The sequence below is a fragment of the Gymnoscopelus braueri genome, assembly GCF_963280865.1.
Source record: "Gymnoscopelus braueri genome assembly, chromosome: 10".
NCBI classification, from domain to species: Eukaryota; Metazoa; Chordata; class Actinopteri; order Myctophiformes; family Myctophidae; genus Gymnoscopelus; species Gymnoscopelus braueri.
Genome location: NC_137611.1, coordinates 13,933,649 through 13,947,087, shown reverse-complemented (window position 1 = coordinate 13,947,087; position 13,439 = coordinate 13,933,649). Strand labels below are relative to the sequence as shown.

The following is a 13,439-nucleotide window of genomic DNA, read 5'->3' as shown; positions in this document are numbered from 1 at the left end:
CTCATTGCAGAATATGTTCAAGAAATGTATATTCATATGGACGGACACACACACACACACACACACACACACACACACACACACACACACACACACACACACACACACACACACACACACACACACACACACACACACACACACACACACACACACACACACACACACACACACACACACACACACACACACACACACACACACACAATGATGGGGGATGCTTTAGAATCTATTCACCTGTTTCCTAAGCTGTGAGTTTTCCACTTCCTGTCGGATTTTATTGGATATCATTAGTCATCTGACCAGTTTCATTGGATTTCATTGGATCAAATCGACAGGAAGTGGAAAACACACAGGAAGTGGAAAGCCTAGGAAACAGGTGAATAGATTAATTTTTCATCCCATAACTCATAACTTTCATCCCTAAGCAAAGATTTGTGTTTCTGTGGTCAAGCATCATATTCACATATTTTCTACTTAGAGTATCAATATCTGAGACATAGTCAGTGTATAGGTAGGAGCCAATATATGTTTTGCTTGTGTTTTCATTTTGTTTAGTTCTTTCCCACGCTTTGTTTTTATGGTCTCATTTCCGTTAATTGATCACAGTGTCTCTGTGTCTCTGTGTTTCTGCTTTGGCAATGTAAACGTATGTTTTCTCATGCCAATAAAGCCCTTTGAATTGAATTGAATTGTCTCTCGTCATTATCTTTTGATTCATGTCAGGTTTGTCAGGCAGCCAATCCACCCATGCAATCTGTCAGTGAGTGAGTAAAGGGGGTGAGGTGAGCTAGCTATGCTTGATATTTTCTGTTGACCGTCACCGTTAACGTTTTGGTTGCTTTCAGTTTCATTTATATAAGTTTAATTTAGCTCAGCCGCTTAGAGATAGTTTTAAATGTTTGAACTCATTGAGAAGAAGCAGAGCAAGATCATCCTATTTAATCCTCGCTCTCCCTCCATTGGCCAGTAGAGGTCACCACAGCATCAGTTATGCCTGGCACATGGCCCGTGTGCCACGGGACGCCATGCTTACCTCGACGATTTCCAGCCACTATATTCCCTGGTAATGGCATTTGCAACTCTCCTCAACGACTCCACGAACATGTTTTACTCTCTGGCTTACACTTGGGGGGTTATGCCACCCATAGGCTATGTGAGAGAATACAAATAAATAAACCCTAGAATAGAGGTACCTAAATAACGGTTACCTCACATAAATAAATCAAACACAAAGCAATTAGACTGCACCCTAATCCCTAGATATTTAGAGTGTTCCAATAGATCACCATAGGTCTCAATATAACCTCGGCCTCAAACCAAACGAAACCTCAGGCATGCAACAATAGTTCAAGAACTCAGGCCACAATTAGTGGGTTAAGCCCACAAGCAGACACTGGAATCCCAGACAGGGGTGTAGATGGAAGAGAAGGTGGTGGTGACTGACTGACTGGCTGTCTGACTGTTATTGCACAATATAGTTAATGGCCCAGTGGTTAGCACAACAACAACAAAACACCACCCCAGGAACTGCATGGTCATAGGTCTGAACTCTGAATGTGACAACAATGACTGTGTTCCTTCCTTCCACGCATCCCCAAACAGGACCTCCAACAGTAGGCTACACCACCTCTGTCCCTGTGGTCCCTCTGGTAAGATATGGATACTACATGTATGCATGAGGAATGAGTGACCAAACATGTGCTTAATTTATATAGACCCCTTTTAAAATTATTATTATTATATATATATATATTATTTATATTACATATCACTGGGTATAATATTGTTTATATATAAACAAATATTTCTCAAAATAAAAAAAGTCAAACATGTTCAAAAAATAGCATCGAGACATGTTAGCTTAGCCTATAATTCAGGGCTTAAGTGGTTAACAATTAGGCATGTGAAAATAAGAGTTGTCCAAAAAATACCCCTGTGTGTAAAACAAAACAAATGATTGTATTCTTGTAATTCTTTGTCCCAGATGTGTGTTTTTCTGTGCTGTGATCAATGAAAACTAGTGTTTGGCTGTCAGGCCCTCAGGCCATTACAAGTTAATCACAGAAGTGTCCACCAGTGTGGACTGAGACTTCAAACTCAGTGGCAGTAACACCCAGCTGTTTTGCTTCGACACACACTTCTCAGCACCATAGAATCACTGGTGTCAGCACCGAGTGATTAGTTCTGCATGACATGTGGGGGCGGGTGTCAACTCAAGGAAGGAAAAAAAAAACATGTAGTGTGAAATGGCTGAAGGGTGCCTGCAATCGCTGGACACACCATCACTCACGCACACGTGTGTGCAGAAACAGGAAATTATGATGACCAAGTATAGGTCACATTGGTAATACAGGCTCCATGTTCTGGCCAGGCGTTATTAGTGTCTGCTGTGCTGACATAGCCCGACAATAAATACACCCTGGACGGAACAACAGGTGTCTCTCAAGATTGTTTCGCTTTAATAAAAAGGCTTACACGAGCCTTGGAGGAATACGTCGATACAAGCCCATTTGGGCACGCTGCCCTTTTCCTTGCGACATCCCTTTTGATTTGATTTCTTTACCCCACCAAAAAAATAATTAATGTCACGGAATCCTGTAGGCTATGTGCATTAAAAAAAGAGTAATGTGACAGAAGGGGATGCTCAGTTCGTTCTGTTTAATATCACAACATCAATTTGCCCTCTCATGAGGCATGCTGCGAGGAGTATGTCCAAAAATCCAGATTTCCAGCCTTTAATCCCCCCCAACCCCCCTCCAGTGATGTGCGCTAGTGGACATGCAGCTGGAGCTTGTGGGCTGGACCCTCGGTGGCTGGCACCGTCCCCACCAGTCTCTCTTTCAACTCCCTGTGAAAAGCACCCCTGGTTCTGTTAAGCCCGATTTATGCTTCGTCACACGTCGGTTTCGCGTGCCCAAAAATAGCAGCTCTACAAGCTCGCAACGCATCACAGACGCGACACGTCGTGAGCTTGCAGATCTGCTATTTTCGCCCGCACGACACCTTCTTACATCGGAGCACACATTTAGGCATTAGTATGCCAGCCCGTGTGCCAGCGAGTCAGCCACATCCTCCAGCTGGGCGCACGCCACCAGCGGACACCTGGATCCACTCAGAGCCCCCATGAAACGGAATGCATATTTAACTCAGTGGAATGCATTTGGTGTGTCTGTGTGGCACCTTTTGTCACGTGTGGGGTTGTCCCCCCGAGATGTTTGTTTTTGCAGCAGCGTTGCATGAAGTCTAAGCCACCACCACACCACCACCACCACCCTTATCTCGCCTATCTGTGATTTCTAATCCTGCCTAACGGGGAGGCAGTCTGCTGGATTGATCGGTGCCTTTAGGGCTGCTCCTCAGCCATTGGACTGCATCCAGATTCACACTGGGCTGAAAGACAGCCATTGTTATCCAGCTCTCACAACGTGCCATTGTCGAAATCCAATGATTACCATATCAGCGCCACATGAAACATTTATGGCTGGCTGGCGAGCGTGAAGTGGCATGTGTCCTAATTTCGAACAGAGCTAGTTAGATCCTCTTGTTTCTAATTTAGTTTGGGCCACAGTACATCCTGTATGTACTCCCCAAACCTCTAGGGCTGCACAAAAAAACAACAACTGTCACTTAGCATTTGGAACAGAAACTTTCCGATGTTGAATATCTCTTCAACTTGGGGAGTTTTCATTAGTTCATTAACGATTGTATAATGCCCCCAAAAAATCAACCCCATTCTCCTCTATAGCTCATTACGATCCAATCCGATGCTAAGTGCGTTGTTTATGTGCTGCAGTAGCCGGTAGCAGGCAGGCAGCAGTGCCATTGTGCAGGTGAGACCCAGATAGGCAGCACACTGGTACTTCATCACCCGGCTTGTTTGTTGTCACGGCCACAATTGGTTTGTACTCTCATCTGCTGCCTCAGCAAAGCCGCGACTGATTTGGTCACTTTGGAGCCCGGTTAGCTTTGTTCACAGCTTTTTCCCCCTTGATTCCAGCCATCATTACAAATGGTGTCTTTATGCGGTGGCGTTAACCCGGATAGTGCACTCCCCTGGGCACCTTTATCATCTATTCATCATGTTGTCCCAGTTTATCTCAAGACGAATCTAGCTGCTCCAACTACGGACCCAACTTTACAGTTACCTGGCCTCAGTCCTCACCACCTCTGCCATGTTTTTTATTTTCGAAACCTGTTTTTATCCAGGGTAGGTTAGCTGAGCAGGAGTGATCTTTTTCAGCAACTCCCTGCTTCACACTCACACAGTTACACACATTCACACCTGGGAGCTGTCCAGTACGAGACCTGATGAAGACCCGCTAGGGTCGAAACATTGTACCTAATCTAATAAAAGTTTCTACTGGGAGCTATTTCAGTGTGCAGACTTACATTCCTCTTCTAAATGTACGTATTTTAGTTCAGCACCTGTGCATTTTCGTGGGGATGTGCGTGCTTCCCTCTGGACTCTGGCAGCTGTCCAGAAGAACCACAGTTTTATACTGTTGGTCACTGGAGTAGTTCGGTTCGGTGCCTTGCTCAAGGGCACAAGAATGGTTGATGTTTTCTTTCTTTGTCAGGGCTGTCTGGGTAGTGGTGACGTCACGAGGCAGAAAACGAGTCCTCTTCCTCCAGCTGTACCTATCCACCATGCAGGAGTGCAGCTCCTCTGTGGTTGTGAGGCCGCTTCTCCCCCTCGAGGCAGTGCCCCGCTTGGCCTCCCACAGTACTGTCCGGCAGGTGGCAAGCACCGGGCGTCAGACACAGTGGCCAGCAAGCTTCAGATGACATTTCTTGTTCTTGTCTCTCAGCATGCCATCACACACTCACACACACACACACACACACACACACACACACACACACACACACACACACACACACACACACACACACACACACACACACACACACACACACACACACACACACACACACACACACACACACACACATTAAAGCCAAACATCTACAAGATGTTGGTCATTCACTTCCACACCCAGATTGGTCCTGGGAATATAACAGGAGCCTCTAACCTTTAGGCCACCGCTGCCTAGCGAGGGAGATTACAAGTCACACACTCAGTGGTGGTTGGTTTCATCTTCAGTTGATACTAAAAGACCGGGGAGCTTATGAAAGCGTAGAGCTGCTATTCTCAGAAGGGTTCAGCACTGATCTATCCTCCGAGCAGACCTAGCAGATAATGCTAAAATCTCTTCAGTGCAATTTGCATGGTGACAAAATCTGCGCTGGCAGCCAGGGGCTACGTGGCCGTGTCCAAACGGGTAAATAAATGAACATCTGAAACATTGAAATGAAATGTTCTTGGCCTCACATGAGCGGGGGCTCATCGGACCCCCCCCCCCACCCCTCACATTTCCCCCACACTAATTTGCATTGCTGAGCAGATCATTGTGTCACCTGGAGGTTTGAGCAGAACAGAGCCGAGTCGCAGCCAATTTCCAGATGGCGTTTTCGAATGCGTGACATATCCTCAATTTCTGACAAAATGCACACACACCACTAGACTCCATTAGCTGGGGGCGGGTAGGGTGATGGTGGTGGTGGTGTGTGTGTGTGTGTGTGTGTGTGTGTGTGTGTGTGTGTGTGTGTGTGTGTGTGTGTGTGTGTGTGTGTGTGGATTGGTGGGCGGGTGCAGGGATAAGGCGGGGGGGTTAGCGGCTGGAAGTGGGTGCATGCACAAATGGAAAGTGGAAAGTGTCCAGTGGTGTGAATATTCACATCTGCACCTGCTGAATAATAGACCATTTCCAGTCCGGGAGGCCTCCCATCAGCCACCTCTGTTCTCACACACACACACACACACACATGCACACACGTGCACACACACACACATTCACACACACGCACACGCACACGGTGGCTAATTTAGTGTGGAATACTAACAGGCTCACTGAATGCATATTTCTTGTTTTCCAGAAACCGATCTTGTTTCATATTCTGTCTAAAAAACCCTCCTCAGCAGAGCGAAGGAAGAAGGGGGGGGGGGTTCTTCAGGGAGTCACACGTCTGAGGGGACAGAGCGGAGACAGCCTCGGGTTCTTGGCAGGTACTTCTTAACATTTCAACAGGACACATGGACACCTAAGGCACATTGTGCAGTGTGACAGGGCCCTATATATCACCTGTCACTGCCTGTAGGCTCTCGCCGTAATGAACAAGAAATGCTTAATTTATAGTCTTTCCTTGCGGCGGTGTCGCTCACCGGAAAAAAGCCGATCTGCAAGCTCACAACGCGTCGCGGATGCAATGCGGTGTGAGCTTGCAGACCTTGTATTTTCGGTGGCCCACACTATACGACTACTTATAAATCAGATTAGGGCGCACGTCTCCAACGGGTCTCTCTCTCTCTCTCTAAAAGGCTCATCCGAAGTCATTATTGTGCCTCATAATCAGATGAGCTTTTCCCAAAACGAGATCATTTCTGTCACCCCGAGGAGGGGAATGTCACCGCTCGCGCGAATCAATAACTCATCCTCATTTGGCGGCTAATGGGACTCTGTATTAAGGTGTTGCCAGAGGAACGTGGTAAACCCCATTTCCTGGTGATTTACACCGACAAGCTGTTGCCGCACATCTGCCTCTCTCTGCCTGGAACCAAAAAGCTGGGTTTGGAGAGAATGAGCGCGTACAGTATATCGAAGTGGAAGTCATTAATGAGGATTTATGCCTCAACAAATGATAACAAATTGTTCTCTGACAGGGCGTTTTAGGAGGTTATATCGTAATTTATCGGGTTGTGTGAGGATGTGAATGCAGTTTCAGGACCATGGAGGACCCTCATATCTATCCATCCATCCATCCATCCATCCATCCATTTATTGTTCCGTCCGTCCGTCCGTCCGTCCGTCCGTCCGTCCGTCCATCCATCCATCCATCCATTTATCCCTCCAAGCCGTTTACTACAACAACCCCACAATTAACCCATGAAAAGATTATGAATATTTATATTAGGCATCGTTCCACATTTGCCAGTGTGCATGCCACTCGTCGTGTTGCCACTCCAGGGCTGTGTTTGCACACAGGGGGGAACGCTGTTCCGGTTACAGCTGAGGAGTCATTTTTCATGTAAATAGAGTATGGCAGGCTTATAGCAGAGACCTGCTGTTTGTAGAGACTGTGTAATGTTCATGGCACACAAACAACAGAGCAGCTCATCAACGTGAAGAAAAACCCACATTCAAGGGTGAAGTGAAGTGCTTGCAGTAAGCTTATGGGAGCATGAAACCCTATAGGCTGATCTTGTGGTTTGTTTTTTCTGTACAGGTTAGAAACTGGGTTAAAAAAATGTGGCAGGCTAGCAAGCAACGCAGCTGCACCTAATACAATTTATAATGGGGTGTGTTAGATCTAGGTGTGCCAAGCGCCGTGGGTGTGCCAGTGTGCAAGCACAGACACACCAAAAATCTAACCCATCCTTTATTCATTTGATTAGCTGCAGCTGTATTTCACATCATGGCGTAGACCTACTTGAACAGAAGTTACATCAAGGACCCCCAAATTGATATGTATTTGGCCACGGACCCCCATCTGAAAAGGTTTTGTGCCAGGGACCCCCAGAAGAGAAGATTTATGTTGAAAAAAGTGCTGTGCTGCAAGCTTGTATATCTGCTATTTTTGAATAGCCAACATATAAATGGATAAAGTGGTTAAAATGATTGTGATGCTATGTTAACTACTTTTGCTGGGGACGTCCAGGACCCCCCCCCACCGGACCCCACTTTGAGAACCAACACCATCAATCAATCAATCAATCAATCAATCAATCAATGTCAGGGACCCAGTGCATAGCTGAGGCCCCATATCTGGACCCACTTCTTGTCTTGCTGTTTTCCACTTGTTCATAGACATTAGGGATGGGACGGTTAACCGAAATGTGTGTCAAATTAAGTCATAAAAATAAATAAAATATTAACAGAAGCTTTATGGAATATATCATTTAAATGTAATTAAATCTATAATTGTTCCTCATACAATATTTTACAATACCTAGTAAAGAAGAACACATTTGAAGAGAAGAAAACAACTGAGATATAGACCTAATGAATGTTAAAATTACATGTTTCAGGCACTATTTGAACTGCCCACACATAGGACTGCAACTTTATTTATTGATAAAGACGGTTAACTGCGGTTAACCGCCCACAGTCCAAAGGTTAAACGTTTACCAACAAAAAGGTCCAAATGCCCATCCCTATAGACTTGAATGTGCAGCGCACCCAAATAGTCACCCTTCAAATGTCCAACATCCATATATCTTTTCAGTAGAGGGAGGCATTGTCATGAATATTTGGAGAGCACACGTAACCGTGCTCAATGAGTGACAGCAAAAGAACAAGTCTTCCTGTCTTCCTAGAATTCATCGTGGCTGTAGGGAACGCAAAACTCAACCTCTGCTTTCTTTGCAGTGGCGGGATGTTAAAATAATAATTTGAAAAAAATAAAAAAAATGTTGAAATGTTCAGATTTTGTTTTGAAAGTTGTTGAATTATTTTTGAAAACAATTGCCTATTATGACATGCCCAAAAAGTGGTCAATGTTATTACCAACACAGTGGTGTGTTCCCCATATAAACTAGCTGCGTCTGCTTACATAATAACACATGACCAGGCATTCTCTCTGTTTCCCCGTACACAAAAATATAACCTGGCATTCACCACCGCTGACCTGGACATGGTGCAACCAGAGTCCACACAGTCAGTCCACAGTGTCGGATGTCTCCGTTAACCCTTCCTAACCTGGAGGTCCGGGCCTCCCTTGGGGGCACTCCAAAGATCACAGGGGTGGGGTGGGGGGCGTGAGGCCTGTTTGGAGGTAGTCCAAAATGTTAAACATGTGGTACAGGATCATAACTTGCTTTACTACTACTTTCATACCTGGTGTCCCTATTTTGGGCATGCCATATTGTCAAAAAATAGTCCAAAATTTGTACAGTAGCTTGTACAGTAGATCGGCTATATATAGTGTGTGTGTGTGTGTGTGTGTGTGTGTGTGTGTGTGTGTGTGTGTGTGTGTGTGTGTGTGTGTGTGTGTGGTCTCAGCTTTTGTCAGATTAAAGTGCCATTCACACTGAGCACTACAACTATAAAGATAACTATATCGTTCACCATCGTATTTTTTATATAGTCGGTGTGAACTCTGCCATCCACTTGACTCTTGGCTATATTTTTATAGTTATAATTATAGTGCTCAGTGTGAATGGCCCTTAAAGGCCTGGAATTCATGGAGATTTCTTTGTTTTTGTCGCATTCCTCAGCCAATAATTTGATGACCGGCGGAGTCTCAAAGAGTTTCCTACTGAGTCTCCTACTGAATGATGACCCGGTCATCAAATGGGACAAAAACAAAGAAGTCTCCATGAGCTTCATGGGGTGTGTAATTGGATGAAAACAAGTTTTTTTTTCTCGGGTGAACTACTCTTTTAAGAGGGGCTCCAAGGAAAAAGAGGTTGGGAGCCACTGCTCTGAGCCTCTATAACCCTGGTCAGATTTTGGGGAAAAAAGGCTGTCTAAAGGGAAATGGTCCATAGCTCAGAGATGTACTCTGATTTACTCTCTGGCTTTAGTGGATAAAAGATACAAATTGAGAAACCATTCTGGTGAGAGTGCCTGCAGAGTGAAGAATCGGGAGTTCCTAATGTTTTTCGTTGCTTTGACCCTTTTAAAACCCCTCGATAGGGGTTGAAAGAGGTAAAGGTGTGAATGGCAGTGGTGTTTTCTAGAAACACACTGGCTGTGAGCCACGTCCTGTTGCACTTGACACTAAGCCAGTGCATGTCTGCGGCTAACAGTTTCGCTAATACCTCCATGAACAGTTTCTTTTTCGAGCGCTGATTCAATGTTTTCATAGCTGACAGCCTGGTGTCAATTTAAGTTGAGACGAAAAGAGCGCACACAGACAGACAGACAGACAGACAGACAGACAGACAGACAGACAGACAGACAGACAGACAGACAGACAGACGCACCATAGCCTCATATACAAGTCTTAATATGTGAATCATTTTAAATAATCATTAAACATGATACACTTGCAAAGGATAGCAAGTGTAACTTGTGACAAGTCCTCATTTTAATACCCCACACGTATCACTATGTAACTGTGTGTGTGTGTGTGTGTGTGTGTGTGTGTGTGTGTGTGTTTGCAACCTTGCATATGTGAGATACCTGTGTGTGTGTGTGTGTGTGTGTGTGTGTGTGTGTGTGTGTGTGTGTGTGTGTGTGTGTGTGTGTGTGTGTGTGTGTGAGAGAGAGGGATCATGGCAGTGACTTCACTTGATTGACCTCTTCCAGGAGCCAATCCCCAGCACTCTCTTTATGGAGAAGCCTGATTTATACTTTGTCGCATGACAGTGAATACCGTAAATACCAGACCTACAAGCTCACAGCACGTTGCGTCCGCAACACGCTGTGAGCTTGTAGGTTTGCTATTTTTGGCGCGCAACACCGTCGTGGGGGCTTCAAGAGGGTGTCCCATGCTAAGTGACAGCACCAGCTGCGGAATGAAATTCAATAAGGCAGACAGTTGTTCTATGTGCTGCCCTGTTACAGCATGCTGGAACACTGTTGGAACACACAGTGCACATTCAACTCTGCTCCAGCCAAAACACATCCAGGACTCTGGCATAAACGCTACCATCCAATCTGAAGATACGACAACAACGCCAGGCAGCTCCAGATGCCACCCTGACAGTCACACTGAACATGCCATCGCTGGGTCGTTCAGGAACACCGGGCAACAATCAGCAGCCATTAATGTTAGCAAAGCTTTGTGCTTCACCGGTGTCGGAGATTCGCATGAACCTGTGCTGACGACGCGGCTTGTCACTCTGAAGATAAAGAGCCATCGACGGCAGGTAAGGAGTACCATGGGCGGGAAGCATTCCCGAGGTTTCAACCGAGAGGAACTGAACGATGGGAGTGATACTAATAAGAGAAAGAGCATATGGAGGACCGAGCTCCCCGACGTGTCCTCAGCGGCCGAGAAATTCCGCAAAAATGCCTCCATGCACTTAGGTTTCTGCACCCTCAGTCTGGCCCAGCGGGGGCTAGACGAGATCCCCGCTGAGCTGTGGGAGCTCCGGGAGATACAGAAACTCAACTTGTCCCTGAACTGCCTGGGCAGCGTCCCGCCCACCGTGGGCGCCCTAGACAACCTGGTGATCCTCAACATCTGGGGAAACAACCTGTCCTGCCTGCCCCCGGAGATCGGCCTCCTGAAGAAGCTACGCGTGCTCTTCGCCTACCGTAACCGTCTGAGCGAGGTGCCCGAAGAGCTGGGCAAATGCACCCGGCTGGAGGTGCTCAGCCTGGCCAACAACCAGATCACTAGCCTCCCCGAAAGCTTATCGTCCATGAGAAAACTGACCAAGCTCAACCTCAGCCATAACCGCATAGAGCACATCCCCACCTGCATCTACAACATGAAGGGCCTGGTGTTTTTACACTTGGCCTGCAACCGTCTGGAGGTCATCGCGGACCAGATCCAGGACCTGGTCAACCTGAAGATCCTCATCGTGGAGGGGAACAGCCTCCACAGCCTTCCCAAGACCCTGTGCTTCCTGGACTCTCTAGAACTCCTTAACGTGGACTTCAACGACCTGCAGAATGTGCCGGTGGAGATGTACCTGCTGAGCAGACTGGGGAAGCTGGCCTGTCACCCCATGGACAAAGGTCTCCATATCATTCACAACCCCCTGATGAAGCCCATCCAGGAGGTGCTCCAAGGAGGTCTCTGTGCCCTCTATAACTACCTCAAGCCCTCGTGAGGCGCCCCCTGTGTGTGTGTGTGTGTGTGTGTGTGTGTGTGTGTGTGTGTGTGTGTGTGTGTGTGTGTGTGTGTGTGTGTGTGTGTGTGTGTGTGTGTGTGTGTGTGTGTGTGCGTGCGTGCGCAAGTGTATACAGTATGTGCTTGTGTGCTAAATGAGTATGGGGACATGCAAGGGTACATGTATATTTATACGCAGTAAAGTTACATATAGGCCTACTGTGTGTGTGTGTGCGTGCGTGCGTGCGTGCGTGCGTGCGTGCGTGCGTGCGTGCGTGCGTGCGTGCGTGCGTGCGTGCGTGCGTGCGTGCGTGTGTGTGTGTGTGTGTGTGGTAATAGTGATGTCAAATCAATTTGTCTGTGGGCTCAGGCTGTGAATCCTCTGGTGCTCTCAAGACAATACTGTACAGATTAATATTATTCCTACAAATAGGATTTCATGCTTTATTTTTCTTTGGATAATGGACTAGACCTCTATTCCCAAAAAATGCAATATCTCTCAAAAGTGGAATATCCAGGTGTGGTAAGACTTAACCTACCATTATTTTAAAAGAGTCACAGTTTGTTTAATTATGGGCTATTCATTACTTTTTGGTGTCTCTTTCTTTTAAGTATGTATGTAAAAAATAAGTTAAAAACAAAACATCTGGAAAGGGTGTGGAAGCACATGCTTGCTTTCTATATCATTGAGAGATTCTGGACCTATGAATATTCAAACAGGCAAATGTGACTGGCCTCATATTTGCCCACCGCCGAAGCCCAAAGATGCAATCACATGGTATATGTATCGCACGTGCCTTATCAACACCCGTTAACAGGGTTCAACATTGTGTCTGAAATGTTCCATTGAATATTTATATTTATATATCATTATACCATTTACAACTGAAGTCTATGGGAGTGTCTCTCTCTCTCTCAATAGCTCTGGCCCAAAGCAAACTGGTTTCCGGTTTCAGCAAGTGGTTACTTAGCATATTGAAAACGTAGCTTGCATTGATGGTTATTAAAAACAAAAAGATAAGTGTGAGGTGCCTGTGCCAAGTCCATTCGTTAATCCACAGCAAGGTCGTCAGGGCAACTCACAAATTCACAGGTCTAGATTTGGAGGCTGACTATTGCCCAGTTGACCCAGTCTGGCACCCGTGGCAGTGCAAGAATGGACCGCGTGGCATATGTGGGGCGAGTTCAGTCACAGCTTACCACTTTCAGACACAGCTAGGTCACGAGGATCAGGCCTAGTGGAAAGTCAGTGGAAAGAACAAGAGGGTGGGGGGGGATGTACAGATCCGTAACAAAACAGGGGCCTAATCTGTGATTAAATGTTCCACTCCATTATTATAGCCCGCTGCAGGTCAGCAGCATGCTCCTCTTGGAAATGACTGACAATTAGTCAAGAGATCGCTCATTTGCAACTGAGAACTTTTAATGAGGCCAAACAATAGCTATAGCCACAGTACATGTTTTGCAGACCTTGGTTTTCTCTCCACCACCACCAGTCATTTTGAAAGATAACCTTCATTATATTCCAAAAAAGCTGTTTGGCTGGTAAAAAAACAGTGAGGAATTCTTGAAACATTGATGAATAGTTCTTGGCCGTAGCACGTTGTAACCATGCCAACTGGAACCTCACATCACTCAGTCTGATTTCGCAG

General features: G+C 46.1%; 1 protein-coding gene across 1 annotated transcript; it reads left to right on the top strand.

Annotated features, from left to right (window-relative positions):
- Window positions 1-10,522: 10,522 nt before the first annotated feature.
- LOC308093376 (uncharacterized protein) lies at window positions 10,523-11,996 on the top strand (the record flags this gene model as incomplete). Its single annotated transcript, XM_080439712.1, has 1 exon — window positions 10,523-11,996. The coding sequence occupies one exon, from the start codon at window positions 10,523-10,525 to the stop codon at window positions 11,786-11,788; it is 1,266 nt and encodes a 421-aa protein (XP_080295838.1). The 3' UTR covers window positions 11,789-11,996.
- Window positions 11,997-13,439: the final 1,443 nt, after the last annotated feature.